Genomic DNA, 27,619 nt, shown 5'->3' on the forward strand with positions numbered 1-27,619 from the left:
CCTTGTAGTGACAGAAACCTCTCAGGATGTGACTTAATGATGCCATTCCCTCACAGTATCCAAGGACATTAATTGAATCCTCAAAAGTCATGGTTCTTTTAGTTAATGACTTTTAGAAATTCCTTTACATTTGGATTTTGTCCCTCCCTTGTATGTCCAGCAATAGTAATATTGTAAAGATATGGGAAGACACTGTGCAACTTTCCATCTTTCATAGCTCGTTTGAAGGCAGCTACCCATCCATAGCTCATTTGAAATCAGCTACCCTTATGACTCCCTACAGAACTGATACAGACATCCATTGGCCTCAAAGCCTGCCTGCCTACAACTGACATTTTGACGACATTCTAGACCACATCCAAAAGAATACAAAGATTCACTCACCAACATGTTACATTTCTCTGAATTAGCTAGTTGCATACCCACTCCAACTAATATATCCATCACCTCCCTTTTTTTCCCAGAAGTGTAATCCTCTATAATTCCCTTCCCACCCACATTTATTTCACCAATATGCTGATTAACTTAAAAGCAATGCACACTACTATTCCTTTTTGACTAACTTTTCTTTTTTCCTTTTTATATTAATATATATATATATATTATTATTAATAATGGTTCAAGCAACTATTTTCATAGTTGGTGTATATTCCTTGTCTAGTAAATTATAAGCTCATGACACTATGGCTAGTCCAGCAATTTATTCTCATGACAATGTGTTTCACAAATAGTTAGAATAAATAGTGTCATCACCTTGATCACCTTGACCGACCAGTCCATCAGGTGTCCATTTGACACCGCTGGTCACAACACGCTGTCCACTCCTCTCTGGATCGCGCCTTTCTCATCCACATGATCCCAATCATCGTCCTGATGTGCATTCATTTTGTTGTGCTGAAAAATTTGAAAAATAAAATATATCTGCTCTCTGCGTGGTTTCAGTTTACTTTAAATGAATTTTATTCTTATACATTTGCAGGTCACCGTCCATTGATGGGTCACGGTGGTGGATCAACTTATCGCCCTCCTAGACGATCCAATACCAGAGGAGGATGAGGTTAAATTTTCTGTGGGATTATGCAGTTCAGAGCAGTTCAGTTTAAATGTATTCCATTTATCAGTCCTATTTTTACAACGGATCAAAAGTTTCCTTGCGTAGTTTACTAATTTTTGTTTGTATATATTTACTTATAAGTACTAGCAGATATATAAATAAATGTGTGCACATATATAAGTGCATTTGTGAAAGTCTTGGATATATTTGGATTATGCTAAAAATCCTTTGATTTGTAATTACTGTTAAGTTACTATTATTATTTTTTCTCTCCTAATTTGGAACATCGGAATCTCTAGGACATTTCCTTACCCACACTTGATATTATCTTATAATCCTAACCATTCCAATAAGTTAAATGAAACCTTGTCTACATATAGCGTGACAAGCTCCAAAGGATGTTAAATGGAAAATAATAATTTGCTGCTTCTGTATCTGAGTTGTATTCCTACAGAAATCAAATAACTGATCTAAACCAACAAACAGCCTTCTAGCCATCTATTTCTATGATTAATTGAATACTGATCTTGTATCTAGGCTCTGTTTCTTCTTCTTCTTCTATGTTACTATTCTTATTGTTAGCTCTCTACAAATATTTACAATAATTTCATATAGTTTGATATTATAAAAGTTTACCTCCTCTGTAACACCTATTGAACTATGATAGAACCAATAGAATATCTTAATATAATTTGTTGTTTAGTCTATTTGTGTACAGATACTGTGGTGGTTTATATTGAATCATTGTCAGAAATATTAAAATTTTATCTCCATCTTAGAGATATTTTTCTATATACTGATATTGCTTAGATTTAAATTAATGAAAAACAAATTTCTAGAATGTTTTAAGATATTGTAAATTTAGATTCTTACTTATATTATATTTATAATTACCTCTATCTTAATTTCATGATCTGTACTTTCAATCAAATAAATAGATGGATATAGACTTATGATGGCAATCTAAAAAACAGAATAATCACTGATTAGATCGCCTGATTTTTGTTTTGTTGGTGCATCAGATTTCCCTATTCATTTGAATTTATTTTTATTATATTAATTATAACTATTTCAAAAATATATTTTGATGCATATCAATATATTTTTCACTGGTATTTAACTACAATAAATTTACCATTAGATTTCCTCTGCCTCAAATACATTTTTAGAATTCAACTTTAAAATTGAATTCTGATCATTTTGAGAAAAGATTCTAATAAAGTATCTTGCCAACTTTGTCCATTTAATTTATTGTGTAACTTGCTGACTCTGGAATTTTATAATTTTCCTGTTTTCAAAAGTGAAATATATTGTGAAAAAAAAAAGAAAGTTTCACAAAAGAGAACCTAAATATGTCATGTACATTAGGAGATGTAATTTTAGTGTTTCATTTTTGTGGGACTTCAGAAACATGATAAATCTGTAAAGCTTCTTGGAGCTCAAACATGGAGACCCAGTCTAGTTAAGACTAAACCTACACCAATTCCATATATAATATCATTAACAGATAACAAACTGATGAGAAAATGAAATTTCAAATTCTGGCATTGAACTAAGCAGTAATTGTACAGGTTTGGCTTTTTTTGCAGCAAAAGTGTTGAATAAACAATTTTATTATTAAACTGAATGGTATATTGATTCATTATTTGCAACTGAACAGTGGTTACACTAATATTAAATGCTAATAGATGTATACAAAGTGACAAGTAGTAGTTTTTATATCCAAAAGAATAACTCTACTTCTTCATAATCCAATTCATTGAACAACCATTTGGATTACTGATTCAAAACAGTTTGAATTAGCTGTCAAGCTTCAGAACACTTTATGCATTTGTATTTGTATATATACATACACAAACACATGCACACACATCATTTTTTGTGTGTGTCGATATATATATATATGCATACACGTGTTCATAAGTATGTATAATTAAGCATAAGTGTGTACATGTATCTGTTTATGCACATATGTATATGTGAAAATGGATATTTTCTTCCTTAACAATCGGTTTGTGAATATGCATGTATACAGTTGTATTTGTGAATGATTTTTACAATTAATACTTAGTAATTAATGTTTGTTGAGAGTGGTAATTACCATAAAAGCCCATGTAATTTACACTTTTTTTTTACAAAAATAAAAATAAACTTTAGGGGTGTGTAAATTACATGAGTAGATTGTTTTCATAATTTTTTAGAAATGTCAGAATAGGTTTTTACAGAAAAAATAAGGGCTTAAATATAGTGAAGTTGACTTTTATTTTTGATGGACAGTATAATGCTTAATTTTTCTGTATAAATTTACTAAAACCATTTATGTTTATTGGTAATTAAACTTAATTTGCAACACCTATGTGTATTTATCAGCTTTGTTTTTGTTAATAATTCTTATCAACAATTTTTCCTGTGATTGTGATTTCAGAAGACATACAGCAGTATGCTAAAGATCAGACATAAATAAAGTTTATGATAAACAACACAAACACTTTTAATTTAATAGCTTTAATGTGATACCTGTTAAACAGAAGTTATTTTTATTTAATGAAAATTTAATAAGACCTAAGTTAGATTATGCTAAATACAATTAAATTGAAAACCTTTTTCCCCTGGCCATAGCAGTTCTGAAAACTGCAAATTTTACATGAGTAGAACACCTGCATAAATTACACAGGTGCGCAAATTACATGGATTTTTATGGTAGTACTTTGATATGTACTCTAAGTGGTATCCATTTGGTTATCTCTGGACTTTCATTCATTTTCATGAGTTGGTTGGTTAGTTTATGCTTCTGTCGGTGTTGACATTGTTACGCCCCAACGCTTATCAATAGGTGTCAACCTTGTTTGCAGTTAAGGTATTAATAGGTGTGAACCTTGTCTGCAGTTAAGTTAGGACTCATTTTTTCAAAATGAGTTTATTGTAGTATCTATAAGACATCTCATTTCATTTGTTTAACAAGCATATTTGTTATGCAATAATGTTATAGTTGTCTGTAGTGTATAAAAGGCAAATCCCAGAACTATTTATGTAAGGGGTTGTGCCAACTATTATTTACCAGTCTATGTCTTATATTGTTCTCCTTCAGGTCACCAATATACTTTGATAGGGACATTGCAGTTCTGTCAGTGTTGCAGAGTGAATATGATTTGAGCTTATTGCTTTGAACATTCTACTTTCTGTTCTGATGCAGTTAGTCTTGGTTTTCCTTTATCCAGTGCTGTTGCCTTGTAAATCACTACTTTTTAAAACAGTTTTCCACTTAATGGCATGACCTTGGTCTGCAAAGTTGCATTTGTTTTTGGCTATTGGCTGTGTATTTCTAGGTGTAAGGTTGTTTATGACTTGAGTTGCATGTTGTATAGTTTTTGTACAGCAGTAATTAACTTTCATATAGTTCCTGATTCCTATTGATTAGCTCGTGGTATCTATGGTTGACTACAAAATATCTGGAGATTGGTGTTAGGAAGTTATTTTGCCATGTTTGCCACAACATTGAGGTTGAAGAGTGGGTTGAACCAGCTGATGTTTCTTTTTCTGATTTTTGATTTATCGTTGAACAATTCTCGGTATATATATTTTTTTTAATTTTGTGTGTGTGTGGTATGTGAACCTGTTCACTTTTAGGGGTTTGTTGTAGAATGGAACTGCTTTGTCAAATATTAGTTTATCTGATGATATTGTATAAGTTCACCAGCTTGTGTTTCTGACTAGATACTTAATGATTGTCAGTAGATCAGCGATTGGGGAAGGAGGGGTTGTATATAGCAATTCATTAAATTTTGTTGTTTTTAGTTGTAACACTAAACCTAAGCAGGAATTCCTACTTAAGTTTAATATTTTATCTAGGAAATATATTATGGGTAGGTTTGTTTGGAAGAATATTTTGAAATATAAGTTTTTGGGGGCATTTATTGAGTTTTTTCGAAATTTCTCTAATCAATGTCCATCCACGTTTAGAGAGACTACTACATTGTCATTTTTTTATTAGTTGGCTATTTTGCTTATATTTACTTGCAAATGTATTGTATTTTAACATGTATAAGGAACCTCCTAATTTTGGGGGCCTAAAATTTGGAAAAAAGGTTTTGTAAGGGATTATAATATTACCCATGTATAAGAAACTCCCATATTTTTTTAACCTAATTTTTGACAAAAAAAGGGTTCCTTATACATGTTAACATATGGTAGTTCCATGTGTTTGCATGTTTCCACTCTATATAACATCTGATGCTCGTGTTAAAAGTTCAGGTTCTTTTCCTTCTTGACTGCATTATACTGCTTGCCTTGTAGTCACGAATGATAGTGAACCTTCTCATAAAATTCAATGCTTTTATTAGAAGTGTTTTTTCAACAATGGATAGAAATATACAATGTTGACTTCTGTCAAGTTAGACAACATTTTGATCTCCATGTTGTTGAGCCAGTTGTTGACAAATGTGCTGTTTAGTGTTGATAACTGCAAAGATTTCCTTGCTCACTACACCTTATTTGTCTTTTACTGGATTAATTAGTTGCATTTGGGGTTTGCTCAGACATTGGGTTTTTCATTATAATGTATGGTTGACATCTTGCTTGGATTTCTGTTCTATTTGTACAGTTATTACTATCTTTTGTGCTTCTCTCTTGATTGTGTTGTAGATGTTGAAGTTTATTTTATACATTTTTGGTATGCTGTTCCATAAGTTGTTGTGGGTGAGTGTTTTTTTTTTCCTATATCATACAGGTATTTTGTATTGTCTGTGAATATGAAGGTCTTTCCAGATTTTGTACTGATTTGATCTCTAAGTGTAGTCGGTTCTGAAATGTATCACTTTAGATTTTGACTCTTACTTTCTTTATCGTGTCTATGAGGTCTGCTTCAAATTTTTCTTGGGTCTTTAAGTTGTGATGGTCAGTTTTGGGTTTTGAAGCTACCAAGCATTTCTCAGAGAGGTATGTCTTTGTTGCCTTTTACATGCACAAACATACATACATGCATGCTCTTATTTTCTTGCTACTTAAAATCATTTCTCTGAAGTTGTTTCTTGTTTTAGTTATGATTTGTTAGTTGCTATATAGTATGATGTTTCTGATGTGTTCTCTCTCTCTCTCTCTCTCTCCTTCCCTCCATCCATCCCCTCCTCCCCGCTCTCTCTCTCTCTTTTTTCAAAGTTTTATTTTGTTCATTGACTATATTGTTTTTTCAGAAGCTGTTCCTTAATTTGTTATTGTTCAGTGCTTGCTAGTTGTGTTTCACAGCTTTTGTATTCTTATCTATATTATACTAAAACTCAAAGTTTGTCTGTTTTCCTGCCATGTGATTAAGATGATGAAGATTACAAATAAAATAGTTATTTCCCCCTTTAAGAAAAAACAAATCAAGTTGAAAATGCCAGCATTTCAAAAAGTCATCATCTGTCCACCCTTTCTCTTTTCTTTTTTCTCCCCTTAATCATTTATACAACTTTTGGAGTGCTGTGGGCTTGAAAGATAGAAATTCTTCCTATATTTTTATGAGATATTTTTGAATCACAGGTACTTGATTTTTTTTTTTTTCTTAAAGGGGAAAATTACAATTTTATTTATCTTAAACAAAAGGTAGAAAAACAGACAGAGAGACTATCTCTTTATAGACGAAGATCAGTTGCAAGGGGGGGAACCGAATCTCATAAGAATGGAAAAACAAACGACAAATGGGTTGTACCTTGAAATCATTGCCTCAGTGAGGTCAGTTAAGTACGTCCTCAAGTACACACTGAAAGGAAATGACCAAGCTGCTGTTCAAATAAATAATGATAACGAAATTAGTCAATATCTAATGGGCAGGTACACTGGACCATCCGAAGCAGTTGCATCCATTTTTGGATTTTCAATTCATGAAAGAGCACCTGCAATAGTTAGATTGCAAGTTCATCTACCAGATGAACAGAGAATATTGCTCAGAAATAATGAGGCTGTCAATGAACAACATTGACAGAATGATGACTTCGCAAAAAACATTACTTTATGCTGAAGTATCCATATATTTCACAGGGAACAGTAGTAACAAAGAATGGCAAAGAAGAAAGTGATACAGTTCTCCTACCTTTGTCACACCAAAGGCAGGAGAACTGTATTATTTAAGAATTTTATTACATGATATTCGAAATAGTATTTTTTCCTTTTCCGTTGTGCATCGACATTTTTAACTTGGAGTAGTTGTAACCCAATGGGTCATGGCAAGTACATCTAGTATATATGTTTTTGGTATGTGCCCCTTGTACAATTCAGAAATATATATTTATACAATGAATGTGCTTACTAAACTAAAGAAATAAGCGATATCACATTTCAGCTACCAGAATGTGTTCATTTTTGAGAATGGTCTCACTGCAACATGTAAACATCCAATTACACCGCAACAGCAGTGGCAGCATAAAAATACCAACAAAAATTAAACACCAGAGTAACCAAACTAAAGCACAAAAATGAATGTCAATGCAGAAACATCAAAATACAAACTACCTACAGTATCTATCAGAATATTAGTTGCCTGTTGTAAGGAATATTAAGTAACAATTGGATAACTGTTCACATATACAAGTGTATGCATATATATTCACAGACTTATTGTTAGCAAAGAAAGCATCAGCAGATGTATGTGCACGTGTATACAGATACCTGTACACAGTGATGCATAAATATGCAAGCATAAGAACATACATAGCAATATATGTACATATAGACACAGACATGAGCATGTGTGTGTATATAAATGTTTGCATATGCATGCATGCATCTGTGTATCCTTATACACACACAGCACACAATGCATAAATGTATACAGAAACACTGGATCAGGTGATGAAAGTCACAGAGAGGGTCATAGCCCAACTAATTGGGGTGAGAGTTAGTTTAGATGAGATGCAGTTTGGGTTTGTGTCAGAGAGAAGTACCACTGATGCTATATTTCTGGTAAGACAGCTACTGGAGAAATTCCTAGCCAAAGATAAACCTCTGTACTTGGCTTTTGTTGATATGGAGAAAGCTTTTGACAGGGTCCCCCGATCCCTTATCAATGTAGAAACTGGGGATAGAGAAGTGGTTGGTGAGAGCTGTACAAGCCATGTGCAGGGATGCTGTCAGTAAGGTGAGGGCTGGCAACAAGTATAACAAAGAATTCTGGGTAGAAGTAGGAGTTCATCAAGGATCACTTCTCAACCCCCTCTTGTTCATCATAGTCTTCCAGATAACAGAAATTCAAGACAGGCTGCTCCTCTATATTGATGACCTTGCTCTAATAACAGAGTTACTACCAGAACTAGAGAAGTTTCAGGTGTGGAAGCAAGGTCTAGAATCTAAGAGCCTTAGATTTAACCTAGCAAAAACCAAAGTTGTAGTAAGTAGGAAGGCAGACAAATCACAACTCCCTTCAGGTAAATGGCCCAGCTCAGTCTGTAGAAAAGGTGTAGGTAAAAACTCCATATGCTGTACCCAGTGTAAGCTATGGACACATAAAAGGTGCAGCTATATCAAAGGAAGGTTAACTGGGAAGATAGTTTTTGTATGTGGCAGATGCACAGGTAATAAGCACCAAAAATGTACAGAAAACAGATTCCATCACATGCCAGGGGGAAAAACTAGAAGTAGTTGATAGCTTCCATTACCTAGGTGACCAAGTCAGTAGTAGGGATGAATGCTCTGAGAGCATAGCTGCTAGAATAAGAACAGGCTGGGCAAAGTTCAGAAAGCCCCTTACCTCTGCTGGTAACAAAGGGCCTCTCACTCAGAGTGAAAGGTAGACTGTATGACACCTAGTGTGTGAACAGCCATGCTACATGATAATGAAACATGGGCTGTGACTGCTGAGGACATGTGTAGGCTTGAAAGAAATCAAGCTAGTATGCTCTGCTGGATGTGTAATGTCAGTGTGCATACACAACAGAATGTAAGCTCCCTGAGAGAAAAGTTGGACATAAGAAGTATTAGATGTGGTGTGCAAGAGAGATGACTGGGCTGGTATAGTCATGTGATGTGGATGAGGACAGCTGTGTGAAGAAGTATCACACCCTAACATTAGAGGGATTCTATGGAAGAGGTAGACTCAGGAAGACATGAGATGAGGTGGTGAAGCATGACCTTCAAATGTTGGGCCTCACAGAGGCAATGACAAGCAAGTAAGACCTTTGGAGAAATGCCATACCTGAGAAGACCCAACAAGCCAAGTGAGATTGTAGTCATGGCCAATGCCAATTTCACATAACTAGCTCATTAAAAAGCACCTTTCAATCATTGGGCGATATGCCATGCTTGTGAAGACCTGTTGAACTGAGTGAAATCATAGTCGTGGCTGATGCCTGTGCTGCCCTAACCAGCATTTGTGCTGGTGGCACATAAAAAACACCATTCGAACATGGTTGATGCCAGTGCTGCCTGACTGGCTCCTGGGTTGGTGTCATGTAAAAAGCACCCACTACACTCCCAGAGTGATTGGCATTAGGAAGGGCATTCAGCTGTAGATATCTTGCCAAATCAGATTGGAGCCTGGTGCAGCCTCCTGGCTTGCCAGTTCTCAGTCAAACCGTCCAACCCATGCCAGCATGGAAAGTGGACGTTAAACGACGATAATGATGAGAAGCACTCATATGCACACATGTGGAGGTGCTTCTGTGTATGTGTGTGTATACATACATAGATATATATTCACAATAACATTCAACATGTGCATGTATATATGCAATGAAAACCATGGTGAAAGCCCCAAAAGTAACAAAACAATTTTGAAAACAGACCAACAAAAATTTTCGTCACAGACAACATTAAAGATAACTAAAAAAATATATCATATATATGATAATTTTAGAAAAGACCCAATGAGCATGATATCTACACTACGTCTAAAAAATTATCGTGAAACTCAAATTATGAAAAAATATTTAACCCTTTAGCATTCAGATTATGCTGTCAACTGTAATACTTATTTATTCACACTGTTTTGAATTAACCATGCATTGTCTCATATCTTTGAGATTTCAATAATGTGATTGCTTATTTTTAGAATAACATAGTAGGGTAGGGTAGCAAACCACATAGAATGCATTCCAAAGCATCAATTATCTGCTGCAGCACATACTTAGTACTGTCTCCTTTTGTTGCCAAGCTCAAACATTTTTATATATAGATAACACCCTGTTTGTTGTTCCTTCACCTGTCTCTTTTTTGTTTTTTGTATAATTTTGAACTCTGTGTGTGTGTGTGTGTTGTTGTTGTTGTTTATGTCATAAGGTTTTAGAAACTTCAAGAGATATAAAATTAATCATTTTTAATTGAAGAATTCAATGTCACTAAAGCTATAAATAAAAGTATTTAAGTATTGGTTTGAAGAAACTCTTTGGATGGAACAAGTTTACCATTAAAAATTACTCATTTCACATCTTTTGAAGTTTCTAAATTCTTATGGTATGATGTCACCAACATACAGTTCTCACAAAGTTTCTAGGTTAATGGAGAAATTCAAAGGGTTGCTTTGGTACAATGATAAAATATCAGTCATGTTCACACCAGACACGAGTTCAGATCTCACAAGCAACCTTTGATTTTTTCCATCCAAAGGGGTTTTTTTTTATTCCAATATTCATAGCTTTAACTGCATCATCAAAAACAATACGTGCATGCACACACACACACACACACACACACATATATAGTATGACAGGCCTCCACATAGTGTCTACCTATCTAATATCACTCAAAATGTATTGGTCAGCCCAAGGCTAAAGTGCACAGTTTAGAGGCAACAGTGATGCCAATCGAGTTTTCTAACTCTTGTCAGAAAAAGCTTCTATATAGTCAATCTCTCTGCTGGAAATAATAGCCAAATCCTATTCAACTCAAACTAGTAGTATTTTAAAAAAGGACACTGAATAATGTAATTATAGATACAGTTAAAAAAAAAGATGAGATAGTCACAACTGGAATGTCTTTGATATTCCAGCAATACGCTTTAACTATGCTACTCATATTGTTGATTAGATTCTTATTTCCTAACTTAAGCTTTATCATCACTTTTCTCAACTCACATTCAATTACTTTGATTACCATACCACCAAAATGTTATAGAATGTAGCACCCTCTATACCCTGATGATTTAAACCAGCCAGTTGATTTGATCTTTGCATGAAGTATTCTGTTTATCCAAGGTGAAAAACCATTTTCTACAGCTAGTACCATCCAATTGAAACACCTCTTACACCATTGTCATAAAAACGTATCTATAAGAGATACATATACCAAAGACTTTATTCAAAGAATAATGCTATAACACAGTAAAGGAAAGTAGTCACCCATCATAATTTACATTGTTATAGAAACCCAGGATCACAAAATTCACCCTCCCTTAAGGAAAACGATAAACTATGGCATTTTAAAAGCAGCAAGAGTTAACAGTTATAGTTGGAATAGATTTTTGTACTAATACAATTTAACACAATTAAAAAATTACAAATTAAGTCTTTCAGGTGATTTGTTAGCTTTCTATCGATAACAAGGTTCATCAATAAGAGCAATAAACTTGAGAAGGCAAAGTAAAATGATTTTTCCATCTCTGCCAGTCAAAGAGTCTTCCTCTTAAAAAATAGTATTATGATGGACTAAAAGATGAGGACCAGGGTGTTATTAGGATCTGGAAATGACTTAGCAATTGGTAAGTCTAACTCTATGCACTTGAGTATTTTATCTGACAAATAATGGAGTGTTACTATTGAACTACTTTTCCAAACAAAGTCAAACTTGTTATTATATGACAGTTGTTTAAACTTCCTCTTCTAAGGGGTCACTTTTGCATATGCATGCATGCATGATTTTTTTATAAGGACATGGCTAAAAGAAATTAGACAAGAAGGTTAGGGATGCAGTCTGAAGAATGGTGTCTAAAAAGAAAGAGACAATCATGAATTTCATCAGTTAACTGTTGAGAGTCAACATCTAATTGTGAATAAAGTATTTCAAAAAGCACAACTTTCCAAGATTCTGAAGGATCTTATGGCTTTAAATATAACATTACTGACTTCTGTACAATCTGATCAATTTTTCTCTTGGTCTATTTTCTCCGTGGTTGTAAGAGCAGGATGCTGCTTTGTACATTTCCTTGTTTTAGGAAATTTCACACTTTCATAGACATGAACTGAGTTTCTTTATCAGTGTTGACAGTACTGGAAGTTCTGGCTAGAGAAAATACCTTTTGTAACAAGTAATGTGATTAATCATCAACTGCCACTAAAAGGTATTTGTTTTGAGATACCAACTGTTTAGCTTCCACAAAATCCAATGAAATAAGCTCCATAGCCTTTACAAGATGTTTATGCATAGGATTGTAAATTTAAGCTTTAGTTCAGAGCACATTCAACAGTTTTAACAAAACCCTCATTCACCAGTTTAATATTGATATTCTTTAAGCAATTATAGTATAGATACCCCTTAACATTGATATCCGTCAAACAATTTATCACATCCTTGTAACTGTCACGATCTGTGTTGAAACCAAATACTTTGTGAGATATGAAGGCATATAATCTGTCAAGCTCATGGAATTTTCGAATGTATATAATCAGAAATTCCAAAGTGGCTGACACCAGTTGAGAAGGAATTGCTTTGAGTCTTTCTAGCTATAAAATTGTGTTTATATTTGATTTATTAAATAGATTGTCATAAGAATTAATGATAAAAGTTCCATATACCAAAGACTTTATTTGACAAATAATGCTTCAGGCTTAAGTAAATCAAAGCACCAGCCCATCATATAATATATCAAGTAATCAAAAGAACATAGATTCACAGGCAATTCATTTTTCATTCCACAAAGTTGTAGAATTCACTAAAAAGACATTTATTTAAAATGACTCCAAGTAACAAAAGCTGCAAGAGCTGTAGGCCTTATCCATTAATGCTAGCCAATTTATTCGTTGTTTTTGCAAATGATGGCAAACAGATCATCAAAAAAGCAAAAGTCCACTAATAAGATATAAATTTATCAACCAATGTATTTTTACCTCTAACAAACACACATCTGCTATTTTTCATCACATCCATTGTTCAACCCAAATGGTTTTATTAGAGGTCCCACTAACATACAGTTGGCTACTTTTGCTTCTCTCAGTAAATCTTTCAAATTGCATCTTGACCTTTTTACTTATTTAACTTCTCAGTTTCTCTGGTTTCTTTTTAGCAAACATTTTTCTTAAAATGAAGCTTAGGCTATGAAAGTATATCTATTCTAGTTTCTATCTTTTGTAAAATATTCAACCCTATCTCTTGCATGAACAACTATACTGCATATAGTGTGTATAATTGAATATTTTATGTTGGCACAACTTCTGGACTTCCCTGTTTCTTTGAATTGCATATTCACTCCACCAGAAATGTTAGCATCGGACTGACATTTCCCATCAATGAGGTTCTGCCATATGTTCTCCAATTACATGTTTTTATTACTTAAATACTAAATATTCTACAATTCCTGTCTCTTGTTTCCTGGAATTGAATAAACAGTTGTTTTTCTGAAAGAAATGATACACAAACTAGTTCTATACCAATACACAGTTGACATTAGGCCATTTAAGTTACAAACATGTCAGCTTCAATTAAAGTTATACGACATCAGCTTCCTGAGAAGGTTGCATTAAAAAATGCCATATGAATTCCTAGAACCTTAATTAGTCTAATAAAGGATGATGTTTTCAGGAGAATATTTGTATTGATAATAACCTAAAATATAATTAGCCTATTTTCTTTCTCTATTTTCGCTTCTATTTTTTCTATTTGTTCACCACTATAATTTACTACTAAGACTTTGGAAACCATAATTTTTTTCACGTATTTGATGAGAATATATATCATTTGATAGATGTAGCAAATTTTTTTTCTTTGTATAATTTGTCTTTATTTTTATCTGTCACTCATGCTAAATTGTCTAGTATACAAGCTGGATACATTTAACCTCACTGTTAAACTTGCTTTTTTGTCTTTTTAAGTTCTTGAATAAGGTATCACTTACTGGTGATGTACAAAAAAAGAATATTTTATAAGTATACATAGATATGTCAGTATGTGTGTGTGTGTGTGTGTGTGTGTGTGTGTGAATCACATTTTTAGAATATGATTGTCTATATTCTGTTTATCCACACAATTTTTATTTTATCATCTAGGAGTACATTTTTCATAGTCAACATCAACTCCAGAAATGCCGTCTGGTTTCAGAAACTTAATATTTTTACTGTCACCTTCACTTGATTGATGACATGGATTAATTTTCTGTTATGATTATATTTCAAAAGAATATTTGAGAAAGAATTTAATAAAACTTTTTGCTGACCAGGCCTTGGAGTATCTTATTTCTGTAACTCCAGCTTTCCTCTGGAAGATGTGCCCACCAAGGGACATTGAATTAGCATCAATGTTATTTGAATGATCAGTTCTTTGAAGTATTTAGAACAAATGATGAAAAATATATATGAAAGTAAGATTGATTAAGTTATATCAGCTATCTAAAGTAATCAGTGAAATTTCACCCAGCTTTCATATATTCATCATTCCTAAATAATAGTATGGATCATCTTACATAGAAATGAATTTATGAAGCAGAAATTAAATGGTTGATATGCATATCTATTGTCACTGAACAAATGTAAAGTTATTAGGTTTTTTGTTTTGTCTTTTATTCTTTGCACCCGCACATGCGTGCATGCGTGCATGCATGTGTGTGTGCATGTGTGTGAACTTCATTCTTAATTTTCAATAATTGAACTGAAAAACAAAGAAACAAAGATGATTGTTCTCATATGTGTAGATGGATATAATGACCAAATAATTAAATTCAAAAGTCATTAAATCAAGATTCTTTTTTGTTTTCCCTAAAGCTATTTCTAACATCCAGCATTTATTTGATTAACAGATTCATAGCTGTTAGTCTTGTTTCTTGTTTATTCTTACTTCCTCTTTGTCATAGCTATGGTTGTGACAGTTTTCCAAAATATACATTGTATATACCAGTTGTACATGTGTTCATTATTTGTAGTCCTAGGCATGGGGTTTCTCTTGCCCTTAAAAATGAATAAAGCTCACAAGGATTGGGAGGGTTAAAGGTCTCAAAGTAAATGAATAGTTTTAATATAAGATAGACTTTATTATAAGTTACATTTATAAAAATTATTGCTTTTTCTGGGACACAGCTGAAATTTTTTTATTTATATAAAAACTTTTTATTTATATAAAAACCTTTTATTTATATAAAAAACAGTAATGAGCATACAATACCACTAACAGTTAAGGTTTTAATATAAATGATATCAGATATTATATATACCAATCTGAGTCAGAAGAAGAGCAATATTGCCGTTGATGTGACACAAACATGTCTTTATTCCTTGCCAAATTATTATGTTACTGATTACAACGCAAACTGACTGTCATTCTAGTTCCCAAATTAAGTACCATAAATTACTTTTTCTGCTACTTCTGTTTAACTGTGCTGTTTTATTTTCACAAGTTCTCTCATCTGTTTCATAGATAATTCATTTCATAATTCTTCAATCACCAAAATAGCAGCTGAATAGACCATTCTACAAATGTCCAACATACGATGTTCAAAGTTTGTGATGAAAAGTGGGCTTTGCTCATTTTCTGTCTCAAATTAGTGCTTACAATGATTATGATCATCTACACTATTATTTTAATATTTTTTAAATGTAATGTATATGATTTATACAGAGAGGAGCACCTATACATTTCTTCAGTTAGTAAGGCAGTTTGTCTGTTGCTAGTTGGTGTTGCTCTTTAACCCTAAGTATTCCCTGATTGAGTACACCTGTATTTAAAGGCTTTCAAACCATGACTATTTTGTTGTTATTGTTTTGTTTTGTTTTTTTCATTTTCAAGAATAATGTACCCTGGACAACATTATACAATATGGAGTTTTATTTAAAGAGAGAGATTGTTGAAATTTATCTGCTAGTTGTGAAGGTGCATGGCTTAGTAGAAAGGGTATTCAGTTCCTGATCATAAGGTTGTGAATTTGATTCCTGGTGGTACAGTGGGTCTTTGAACAAGACACTTTATTTCACATTGCTCTAGTCCACACTCAGCTGGTAAAAATGAGTAATACCTGTATTTCAAAAAGCAAGCCTTGTCACACTCTATATCCTGCTGGATCTCCCTGAGAACTACATGTCTGTGGAGTGCTCAACCATTTGCATGTTAATTTCACAAGCAGGCTGTTCCATTGATCAGATCAACTGGCACCCTCATCGTCGTAACCAGCAGAGTGCCAGTTATTTGTAATAGATGAAGCAATTATTTAGAGGTACCAGTACTTTAACCTCCTAGATATAATAGCCAAACCTGCCTCAAATCACACTTCAACAATAGACATAGAAAATGTAATCCTAAAAAAACTATGATTAGATAGTCAAGGTTGATTATAAGTTAATTGGGGCTTACCTGAAGTTAAACAACAACGAGTATATATTTTCCTATGCTTCTTCATATAATATTTTTAAAGACATTATTGTTTCAACAGAGTAATATTACTGTTTTGGTTTGCTTTTTGGTCCAAGTACTCTCTTATGCCATCTCAAAAAATTTATTCTTTATACCTGATATCATAACATTGAGTTATATTCACAAAACAGTACAGTTATTATTTTTGCATAAAATTATGCATAGCTTTGATAGAATAAGAATTTGTCATTCAAGGAAAGTGATGCTGATTTACATGAACAACTGTTAGTCAATAAAAGAATTTAATAAAATGTTTACTTACACATGTTACAAAAACAGTTTTTCATTTTTCTTTACTTTCATGCAAAGCCTGAAGAGTCTACAATCCTGCTGACAGTGAAAAATTTATAAAACACATGTATTAATTTTTATATTTAAGTATACATAACTTATACAAATCACTCATTCACATTCATTGCATTCATTTACTGGATTTTACTCCAATGCATACATAACTGGCTCAATTTTTTTCTCTTTAATATCTCCAACAAAAAATACAACAAACATCACCACTGATCACAATTAGACATCTATCTAATTGTGTTAACAGGGAAATGCTATAGAAGAACTTGCTAACCATAAGGACAGACGTTCACCTTGGTAATGCCAAACCACAGACATGCCAGAAGTTACTGGGAATTTTTTGCTGCACCACCCACATTCACCTGACCTTGCAACTTCAGATTTCCATCTATTTCAGTCTCTTCAAAGTTCATTGAATGGACAAACCTTCAATTCTGAAGAGGATGTTAAAATTCACTTAGAAGATCTTTTTGTCAGTAAAAACAGGAAATTCTTTGAGTAGAGGATTACAACTCTGCCCACAAGGTGGCAGCAGATACTGGAATGAAACAGTAATTATATTATTGATTGAATAAATCATTTTGTATCTCAAACTTGTATCTCATTTTTGCTTCAAAAACTGAACAAACTTTTTGGCCAACCCAATACAAACTCAAATGCAGTTGGCAGAAATAGTACTAGATTAAATAATTTACTAATTTGTTTTATCCTTCTGCATCATGATTCCAAATAGTACAAGAGATGACTTTTCCTTTCATAGATGATAAAATATCCACTAATTATGAACTGGGATTGATTCAATCGACCATACATCTTTAGCATTGAGCTAATGTAATAAATTAATATCAAAACAACTTTGGTATTTGTAGTTTTTACTGATATTGTCATATTATTGTAAAACCTGATATTGCTTTATTCTCTCATACATATGTCTTTTTAATACCCACTCACTTTGCACTTAATTAGTTTTCAAAACCTTTAGCCTTATTAGACTATGATGGAAATAAAGCAAGGCCAAAGAAAAATACAATATTCAAAGAGTAGTCTAATTTTATTTTCAAAAGTTAATTATTCAAAAGTAGCCTTTTTGCCATTTAAATTTGACATGCTATCATGAATATAAAAATGGTGAACAATAGAATTCATGTTGCTAAATGTGTATGAATGGGTTATTTCTGGAGTTTAAAAAATGAACAACAAGGATTGAAATCTCTGTTTTTAATTTGACAATAAACAGAATCATGTTTCCAATAATTCTAATTGTTAAAAAGTATACCCAAAACCACAACTGTTTCAGGGAATTATTTAGTTTATTCATTTTTGTTTCATGATCTATTTTCTTTATAACGATCGACTCAAGTGCTAACACTAATTGATACCTTTCTTTTGAGTAATGTCCTTCAAGCAATATCAGAAAGTGGAATGTGTGTAAAAAGGGATTATTGTTATATGGTTATAAATTTTAAATTCTTATTGACACATTTCTAATACACATATATAAATCACTTGTAAACACTTATCATGCAGACACCTACGCATTCTGATTCTCAGTCATTTAAAATATAGTTCATATAAGAAAAAAATTATAAAATTCTTACAAAAATAACAAAATGCAAATAAAAATACAAAAAAAATAGTTCTATTTTAATGCAATGAAAGTCTAAAAGCCTTTATTATGTGAATTAACTCTTGGGCTCACAATGTATAGATTATTATTTCAAATTTCTTGTTTTATTTATTGAAATTCCTATGAGTTAGTAGTCAGATAAAAATAAAAACAAGCAGATACTGAAATGTGTATTTGGGAAGTTTACTTTGTACATTTAACATGAAATTATATTTATATTTAAAAAACCCTCAATGATTATCCACTGCACCACCTCTATGATCATATTGATCATCATCATGTGCTTTAGTTGCTCTAATCTTTCAATATTTAAACATTTCAAGTATTTCTACATAGTTTTTCATTTGACTAATTTTAGTGTTGAGTTGTTGTGTTTTTTTACATGGTTTCCTAGTCTTTAAATCTACACTTACTTTCAAAAGTACTGTTCACTATTATTGACTAAGTTTTCTGCCATCTGGATACTTATGTTATTCCAGAACAGAGGTCTACAATATTAGTACTATTAATACTAATGCTTATTGGTTCACAACAGACACTACTCAAGTGTGTCTTCATATAGTGAATCAAGAATAAATCCACCTGATGGAGTCCATTATTTTACAAGATATAATCACTGGGGAAATTTAGCTTGATTCTGCAAGCTAACAAAATCCTTGTGAAATTCACAATACTACCACTATTTAGACTGAAAACTTGCTCCTACTATGCAGCTTTTATTACAGCTACATAGACTGGAGTATCTGATGTTTAAGAGAGCTAACCACAGGTACAGTAATGCACTGGTGGCAAAATATAAGCCATCAAACTATCAGCTTACTGTTGTAGGGAATTAGTAATAATGGTACACCCCTCCCACATGACAAATAGAATAACCTAGAGAAATACATGAAGTACCAGAGTACACAGTAGGTGGTCAAGAGATTGTTGTGTCTTTACTGGTTTTACTAAGTATACTGTATACCAAAGTGAGCGTTATATCAATTCAGCACTTGTTGGCAAAAAAAAAATGAAGAAATTGCTTATATTCCAGCAAATCCCTATATCTGTAATACTTCCTTCAATTTATTATATGGAGACATATATAACAAAAGTAAACTTTACACTGAGATGAGACTTTACTAGATAAAGGATCATGCAAAGAGAAATAAAAGAAGATAAGTTTTGAGTAGAAAGAATAACATCATCACTCTAAAGTTGGTCCAAGTTGAATTATTGGCTATACTTGAGAAAATATGAATAACCAACTAAAGGTAGTGAGTTAGAAGAAATGACAACAAACCATCTTAGAAAATGGTTAACCCAATAGTTAATGACTTTTCATCAATAAACCTAGTGAGTTAAATAGATAACATAAAATTCTTGGTAAATTTATGTAATGACAAAATTAATATTGTAACATGTATATTTTTTTATTCCTGGAAATGAAGATGGATTTTAAATCACAAGCAGCAGCTTGGAAGTTTGTAGAATGATCCTGGAGGTATTTTGAACACAGTCATTCTGATTAAAAATTTCATTCCAAACAAACTCAGCAGTTTGATTTTGATCATCAGCCATGTTTAGTTCCACTAAGATATTAAAATATTCATGAAATGACTTCATAGTCTTTGTTTTGGAACTCAATCAAGTTTCAGATTCAGATTTAATAACTATCGGTGTGGCATCTTACAGCTTTTGCCAACAAGAGGTTGAGCATGAAAAGAATAAATAAAGTGGATGAATTGCATGGCAAAACATTACCATCAATATATCATGATTAGCGACATGCACTCTAACCAAATTAAGAGAATGATTATTGCAATTTACAAAAATGGTTTTGCAATTTTTCACATTAATCCTCTGTCAACCATCCCTTTTATAATCAGCCATAATGGCAGTATTGTCATACCATCGAGGCCAACAGTTTCTTAATGGCATTTCCTTTTTTTTACAAATTGTTCCAAAATTAATTCCTCCATGTTTTCAGCATTCTTTTATTTTAATTTTTTATCTCCAAGAAAAGCTCTTTGTATAAAATTGCTTTCTTCTTTAAATCAATATCAACAAAAACACTGTTACTTTTTTTTTTTCAATTTGTTCTCAATGTACTTGATCTGGAGTAGAATCAAATATAAGATCAAACGTATTTACCTTATAATTACAATGTAGCAGTTTCACTCCAACAGTAGAACATATCTGCTGAATAAATTAATTATTCTGCACTAATGAAGATTAAATATGATATTTTTTCGGGGTTCTTTTTCACATTACTCAGATGATCTTTTATGACAGGATCAAAGTTCACCAATAATTTAAAAACCTCCAAAATTTCCAAAATTACTTTCCTCTTCTTGTGATTCATTGTGGCCAAAAGGAATGAAAAATTCTGTAGAAATTATCTTATTTATATTTCTCTGATGCAATTTGAGCTTAAAGTTCTGGCAGTGTTTTTCCTCTATACTCTAAAAGATTTCTTTCCATTTCCTTCCATACGGTAAAGTATTAATAATAATTTTTTGCCTTTTCATGGGTGCTATGCTAATGATTGGATCCATTGTGATGTTCTTATGAAAAGCAACAAGTATTAGAAAAACAATAAACCACAAAAGCAAGAGCTGCTTTCCTATCTACAGAATAAACAAACGATGTTTCCTAAATCTTCTAAAGAATCTTTCATTCAAATATGGGGAATCCAATATAACTATTTCTATCTACAGGGCATCTGATAAAATTACATGACATTGATATTTTATCAAACACCATGAAACCTACACTGTGGTGATATAGTTTGTGCTATGTTTTCCTGTTTTATGGTTTTCAAAGTTTTAATATTTCTGTCTCTCTGGAAGAAATCTCTGGTTCTTGAAAGACATTTAATTCTTCTTCAGAAATAGGTTGACAGGTTGTTCACAATTTTGAAGTAGATAATTTTGATGAAAGACTAAAATGAATATATGTTCATAAAACCACTTGTTTGCTTCAAAGTCGAATTTTCTAGAAAAAGAAAGAAACCCTCTTCAGTCCGGGTTGTCTTTGTTCATTTGCCAATCACTTTATAGAGTATATTGGATGCATTATAACATGACACCAGCATTAAAGAGGTTGCCTCCTCAAAGCTTGCAAAGACTGAACTAGGATCCTCAAGCAACATTCTTTGACTGCTTTTCACTTAGCCATAACACCACAGAAAAGAAAGGAAATGTTTTTATTGAAGATTCTGCAAAAATAATTTGTTTCAAGTTAAGTTAGTTTGTGGAAAGCCAACTTTACATTTGCCTCTTAATTCTGCAGCCTAAACTTGTGCACAGACATAAAAGAACACATGCTATTAAAGAGAAGAATTCAAAATCCAAATATATTTTATACTGATCCTCCTTATTATTGCAGCTCACATTATATGTGATGGTTACCTTGCCAAAGCTTTTCTAATAATACTACATATACACCTACGCTGATCTCTAATATGAACAAGGATATATAAAATCAATGTGAGATATCAAACCACTTATTGCCAGGTTGAGATTTTTTAACAGGTTTGTTCATCCTTTGCTGGCATGTGGTATAGGATACTGCCTCCTATGAAATGTCCTCTGAAAAAATTCTAATGTAATAACTACTTGCTCTTATATTACATGTAAATATTTATATATATGTATGTATGTACGATATAGTGTATATTTAAACACATTGAGAATCCACTTATAGGGATTCTACGCATTAGAAAGAACAGCTAGGTTCTATGACCACAAAAAATTGGGATAAAAATTCGACAGGAATAAATTTGGAAATGAAAAACATTTATCATCTAGTATCCTGGACCAATTAGTTTCTAATCATGTTTTAGTGGGTCATAGAGAACTCACAAGGTTTGATTTTCTTCAGCAGGTCCAACCTAGTGTTAAACATATCCACACGAGACAAACAAGGCTACCTGTCTCGTGTTTATACGAACTAACTTTTCAAATTTACTGCGCAGACGCAGTCCTTCGTTGGCTACAATAAAAAACCGCCAACTTATTAACCGAAAATTATCCAAAAACTTACAATATTTAATCATATCAAAGGGAAATGGAATTTAATTAAAATTAAAAACATTCAATCAAAATTTACATTTCCAGTGGTCTAACGCGTAAAAAAATTTTAGTCAAAAAGTTCTCCATGACTCGCTAAAACATGATTAGAAACCAATTGGTCCAGGATACTAGATGGTAAATGTTTTTCATTTCCAAATTTATTCCTGTCGAATTTTTATCCCAAATTTTTGTGGTCATAGAACCTAGCTGTTCTTTCTAATGCATAGAATCCCTATAAGTGGATTCTCTATGTGTTTAAATATACACTATATCGTATGACTAATATATAGTCTTTTCTGTGGTGTTATGGCTAAGTGAAAAGCAGTCAAAGAATGTTGCTTGAGGATCCTAGTTCAGTCTTTGCAAGCTTTGAGGAGGCAATCTCTTTAATGCTGGTGTCATGTTATAATGCATCCAATATACTCTATAAAGTGATTGGCAATGAACTACCTGGTTCATAACACAGGTGACTAGGCCATAACCCACACCACCAGATAGTTTAAGCATCTTGGCAGTGATTCCTGATGGGCTAGGAGCTTTTCCTGACTTCATATCCTTAATTGCTTTATCTGTCAGGGTGCTCTCTATTCAGGTAGCAGGTCCCTCTACTGAGCCAACATTTGGCAGGCTCTCCTCCTCCCATTCATTCTCCACATTCAGCAGCCTTTCATAATGGCTTCTCCAAGCCCGTTTCTTTGCAGAATCATTAAATGCAAGTGCACCATCATCCATGCAGACACATTTCTCTCTTGTGACATCACAATTTTCTCTCACACACTGTCTTGCAACATATATATATATATATATATATATATATATAATATATATATATATATATATATATATATATATTATATATATATATATATTATATATATATATATATATATATAATATATATATATATATATATACACATAAATATATATATACATATGATACATATGTATATATATATACATACATGTATATATATTATATATATATAATATATATATATATATATATATATATATATAATATATATCAGATAACCCCTCCCTGAAAAAAAAAAACAAAAACCCACGCAGAAATGACCTCACATTTACCTCACTCAAACTACAGACAATTTAGGGGACATGACTCCACCGGCCTAACTTCTATTAAACCCCAAAATAACATTCAAACAACAAATAGGAATTCAGCTCGTAATAGAAAGTCCGGACGTAATTTTCAAGGACCCCTACATACAAATCAAAAGATCCTTCCAACCCTCCAGACTAACCTAGGGAATCACTACCTATCAGTCTACCCCCAACATCTAACAGTCAATGGAAAAATTTACCTCCCAGACTTAACCCTCAATATGGATACTTAAAGCATTCAACTAGACACAACCTAACTAGACAACATAACTTCTTTAGCGATGTTGTGTCATCTATTCATTATGAGTTTGAAACAGGAGGAGGTAATCAGGGATATTTTCAGTATAAGGAAGATAATAAAAAATGTTGGGAATGATTAGGTTTTATAATTTAACATGATTTGGTTTTGACAGAATAAAATGTTAGAAATGGTTAAGTTTTGGTTTATATTTTTATGATGTAAAGGAAGAAAAAGACAGAAGTGAAGATAGAATTGCGATAGTCTTACCTGTCAGTCTGAAAAAAGGGTCACTTTCAACATCCACGTGCTCTCTCAATCTACAAGGTTCACTCCACGTCCACATACGCTATCCATTGTTGAACAGTCTCACATATCTGCTCTGATGCGCTGTCCACTGCCAACTGACTCCTCACGCTTCTCTGATGCAGCATGCCCACCACAGCACTTCTGGTAGGACCCACAGGCCCCACTTCCAACAGTACATGCCTACTCCCTAACTTCCGATCCATCTCTACAACACAGCCTGGCTCATAACACCACAATTTTTCAATGAGGTAAGTTTCCTTATTTAAAAATGCTAGAACTGGTTAAGTTTTGGCTTATATTTTTCAATGAAGTAGGTTTCCTTTTTTAATCTAACTTGTATTGGTATTCCAATAGCACATTGACAAAATGGAAAGATTACAAATTGTGGTAGCAGTTATTTTGCGCATCTGTCAATGTGTTCACTAAAGGGTATCATTCTGTATTCTGGGAACACAATCTGCTGTCGGTGCAGAGTACATCTGTGCCTGAGCGATAATCCCATGGACTCTATGTAATTCTGGTGGCAGCCGAAGTATCTTATAACATAAATCAGGTTTTCCAAGGCACAAGTAAAGTCAGATTTGATTTTGAATTTTTGTCCTCTTTAATAAGGAATTCTGATCCTTCTAGAATGATGAGTCATGTTGCACAATTTGGTTGACCACATTTTTTAACTTTTGCATCTGTTATTTTAGAAAATAATTTTGCCTTTGTGAGGATCTTTCTTAGTGACTTTGGTTGTTTGTGGCTTTCAAGGATCTTATGTATGTGTAAAATTTCCTTTAGTTTGGGGTCCTTATGTAGCATTGGTAGATTTTGGGTGATGATGGTGAAGGCTTCTTTGTTTCTGGGGTTGTAAATGGTTATGTTCAGCAGTATTTTCAGGGAGGGTGTGTTGCTGTATTGTACTTTTCGTAAGGTTTTTATGTCGATTTGTGTTGCAAGTCTGATTCCATCCTCTATAAGTTGGACTGGGTAGTATCTGTCAATGAGGGTATTTTTGAGTTCTTGCAGTCTAAAGTCTGATATTTTTTTCTGATACTATGGTGCAAGGTTGAATGGGATGTTTGTTTCGGTGTGTCTTGGGTGGCAGGAATTAAAAAGTAGATATCGTTTGGCGTCTGTGGTTTTGTAAAATGTGTCCGTTTCTGTTTTTAGGTTTATTTTTTTAACTAATATATCCAAGAAAGGGAGCTCCTCTTGGTTGTATTCCATCGGGAATTGTATGTTAGGGTTGATGCTGTTCAATAATCTTTTGAATTCCAGGAGTTTGTCTGTTTTCATTCCAAAGGATGAAACAGTCATCCAGGAATCTTTTCAAATTTTCTTTTATGTATTGAGAAAGAGAGTTTCTAAAGGTAGATAAAGATTCCTGGTATATTCTTATTTCCAGATAGCCCATTGTTGGGCAATGACCAGGGCTGCCCTAGTACCCATGGCAATTTCAGATTTTTGTTGATAAAAAGTGTTATCAAACATTAAATGATTGTTCAGTAGGATGAATTCAATGGATTCAATTATGAACTCTTTGCTAATCCTTTTCGGTATTTCTTCTGGATATTGGTCCAGCCAGAACTGAATTGCCTCTAGTCCATAATTATGAGGTATACTGGTATATAAATTAATCACATCAAATGAAACCATGATTGTTTCTTCCTTGACTTTTCTGGGAGGTGATTAACATGTCTAAGTCATCTCTGATATAACTATTGATGTGTTTAAGAAAGGGTTTCAGGAGGATGTCCATAAACAGACTTAGTCTGTGTTTCACATACTGGGCCAGCTATAATGGGTCACAATTTTAGGTCCCCTGGTGTATGTATGTCTTTAGTGATTTTTTATGGCTTCATTTATAATCTTTCTTTTGTGGACTTTTGGTAGACCATAGAATAGGCTAGGTTTGCATTTAAAGTTTGTTAAATGCTCAATTTTTTGGTTGTCAGTTCTTTTCCATGGGTTTTAATTAGTGAGAATAGGGTTTTCATTATTTTTTGAGGGTTGTAGTTTGTGATTTTTTCGTAATGTTGACTTTCATTAAGCATGGAAATTACTAGATTTTTATAGTATAATGTGTCCGTTACTACCACCACACTTCCCTTATCTGCTTCCTTAATCGTTATATCTTCATTATTTTGAAGTTCTGTTAGTTCCTTCCATTGTGTAGTGCTAAAGTTTGAGGTAATTTTCTGTTTATACATGGTGTGGAAGGGAAAGTTCTCAATGTGGTTGCAGGATTCATCAAGATTTTTATTTCTTCCTTTATGGTGGTGGTGGTGGGGGGTTCACTTTTGTTTTTGACTAGTGAGTCATCTTTAGTATTGTAATTGGTTAATGCTTCTGCGAGTCTTAATTTTCTACAGAATTCTATTATACTGTCCTTCACTTCATTTTGGTTGATTCTGCATGGTGTTGGGATGCATTTTAACCCTTTTGAGAGGATGTCTATCTTTGTGCTTGAAAGAGTTTTAGTTGAGAAGTTAATTAACTTTGGTTTTTCCTGATCACCAGGTTCCAACTTGTGTCCTGGTGTCTCTGCTCTGGGGTTAAAAAAATGTTGGTTGCAGTTTTGTTTGTATGAGCTGTCTGTGAGGTTGTATGGGATTGGTCCAGGGAAGTGGTGGTACTGTTGCCTTAGATTGCTATGTATGTGTGTGGATGTCTATCAGTGTTTTGGTTAGTGATGTGTGTAACATTTCTGTATGCAGCATATTTTTGTTTGAAATTTCTTGTATGCAGGGTGTTTCTTGACCTAGTGTTATTTTGTGCTGTTCTTTTGTTTGATAAGGACCAGTAGTTTTGGGTAATGGGGTAGTAATGCCTGGTATGTGGTGTGCTTCTTATCCTATTGTTGTTTTGTGGGGTTGGTCATGCCTGGTATTAAGATGTTGCTGGTGTGTCCTGTTCCTGATATATGGGTGATCTTTAGATTTGGTGTAATCTATTTTATAAATACATATGTATTCATACATACATACATACATACATACATACATACATACATACATACATACATACATACATACATACATACATACATACATAAACTCTCACACACTCATATGTACACAGGTGAGTGAACAAATGAATGGAAGTGTTCATTTAGTAAAAAGTTGATTTGGCTCCTCATGTTACTTAAAATCTCATGGACATCTTCTGGGACACTCAGAAGCAGAATGAAGGGAAACAAGGTGGCTTCTTTATTACAGAGACAACTTAACTGCCATTGGTTAGTTTGTGTCATATTTTTCTTGTGATAACTCAGTGATGACATGTAATGTAAGGAAGCATTTAGGATATTAATATTACTTAGTCATCGATGCATGGTTTTAGTATGATAGCAACATCTAACATGGGTGGTGAGAAATGGCTTCTGTATTATACAGAGAGAGAGAGAGA

The 27,619-nt window shown here is 33.0% G+C and overlaps 1 protein-coding gene and 1 long non-coding RNA gene across 2 annotated transcripts in view; one reads left to right on the forward strand and one right to left on the reverse strand.

Moving 5' to 3' along the window:
- LOC115211679 overlaps positions 1 to 2,681 on the forward strand; it is a 226,936-nt gene extending 224,255 nt beyond the window's left edge. The window contains exon 6 of the mRNA XM_029780325.2: positions 980 to 2,681. Within this exon, the coding sequence (XP_029636185.1) occupies positions 980 to 1,056 (77 nt within the window). The 3' untranslated portion in view covers positions 1,057 to 2,681. The remainder of the gene's footprint in view (positions 1 to 979) is intronic.
- On the reverse strand, positions 717 to 27,192 carry LOC118763647. The gene is made up of 3 exons (XR_004999411.1): positions 24,185 to 27,192; positions 16,830 to 16,894; positions 717 to 894 (listed from the first exon to the last, which is right to left on the reverse strand). It is a non-coding gene; the product is annotated as an uncharacterized LOC118763647 (long non-coding RNA).
- Positions 27,193 to 27,619: the final 427 nt, after the last annotated feature.

This window comes from Octopus sinensis, linkage group LG5 (assembly GCF_006345805.1).
Source record: "Octopus sinensis linkage group LG5, ASM634580v1, whole genome shotgun sequence".
Classification (NCBI taxonomy): domain Eukaryota; kingdom Metazoa; phylum Mollusca; class Cephalopoda; order Octopoda; family Octopodidae; genus Octopus; species Octopus sinensis.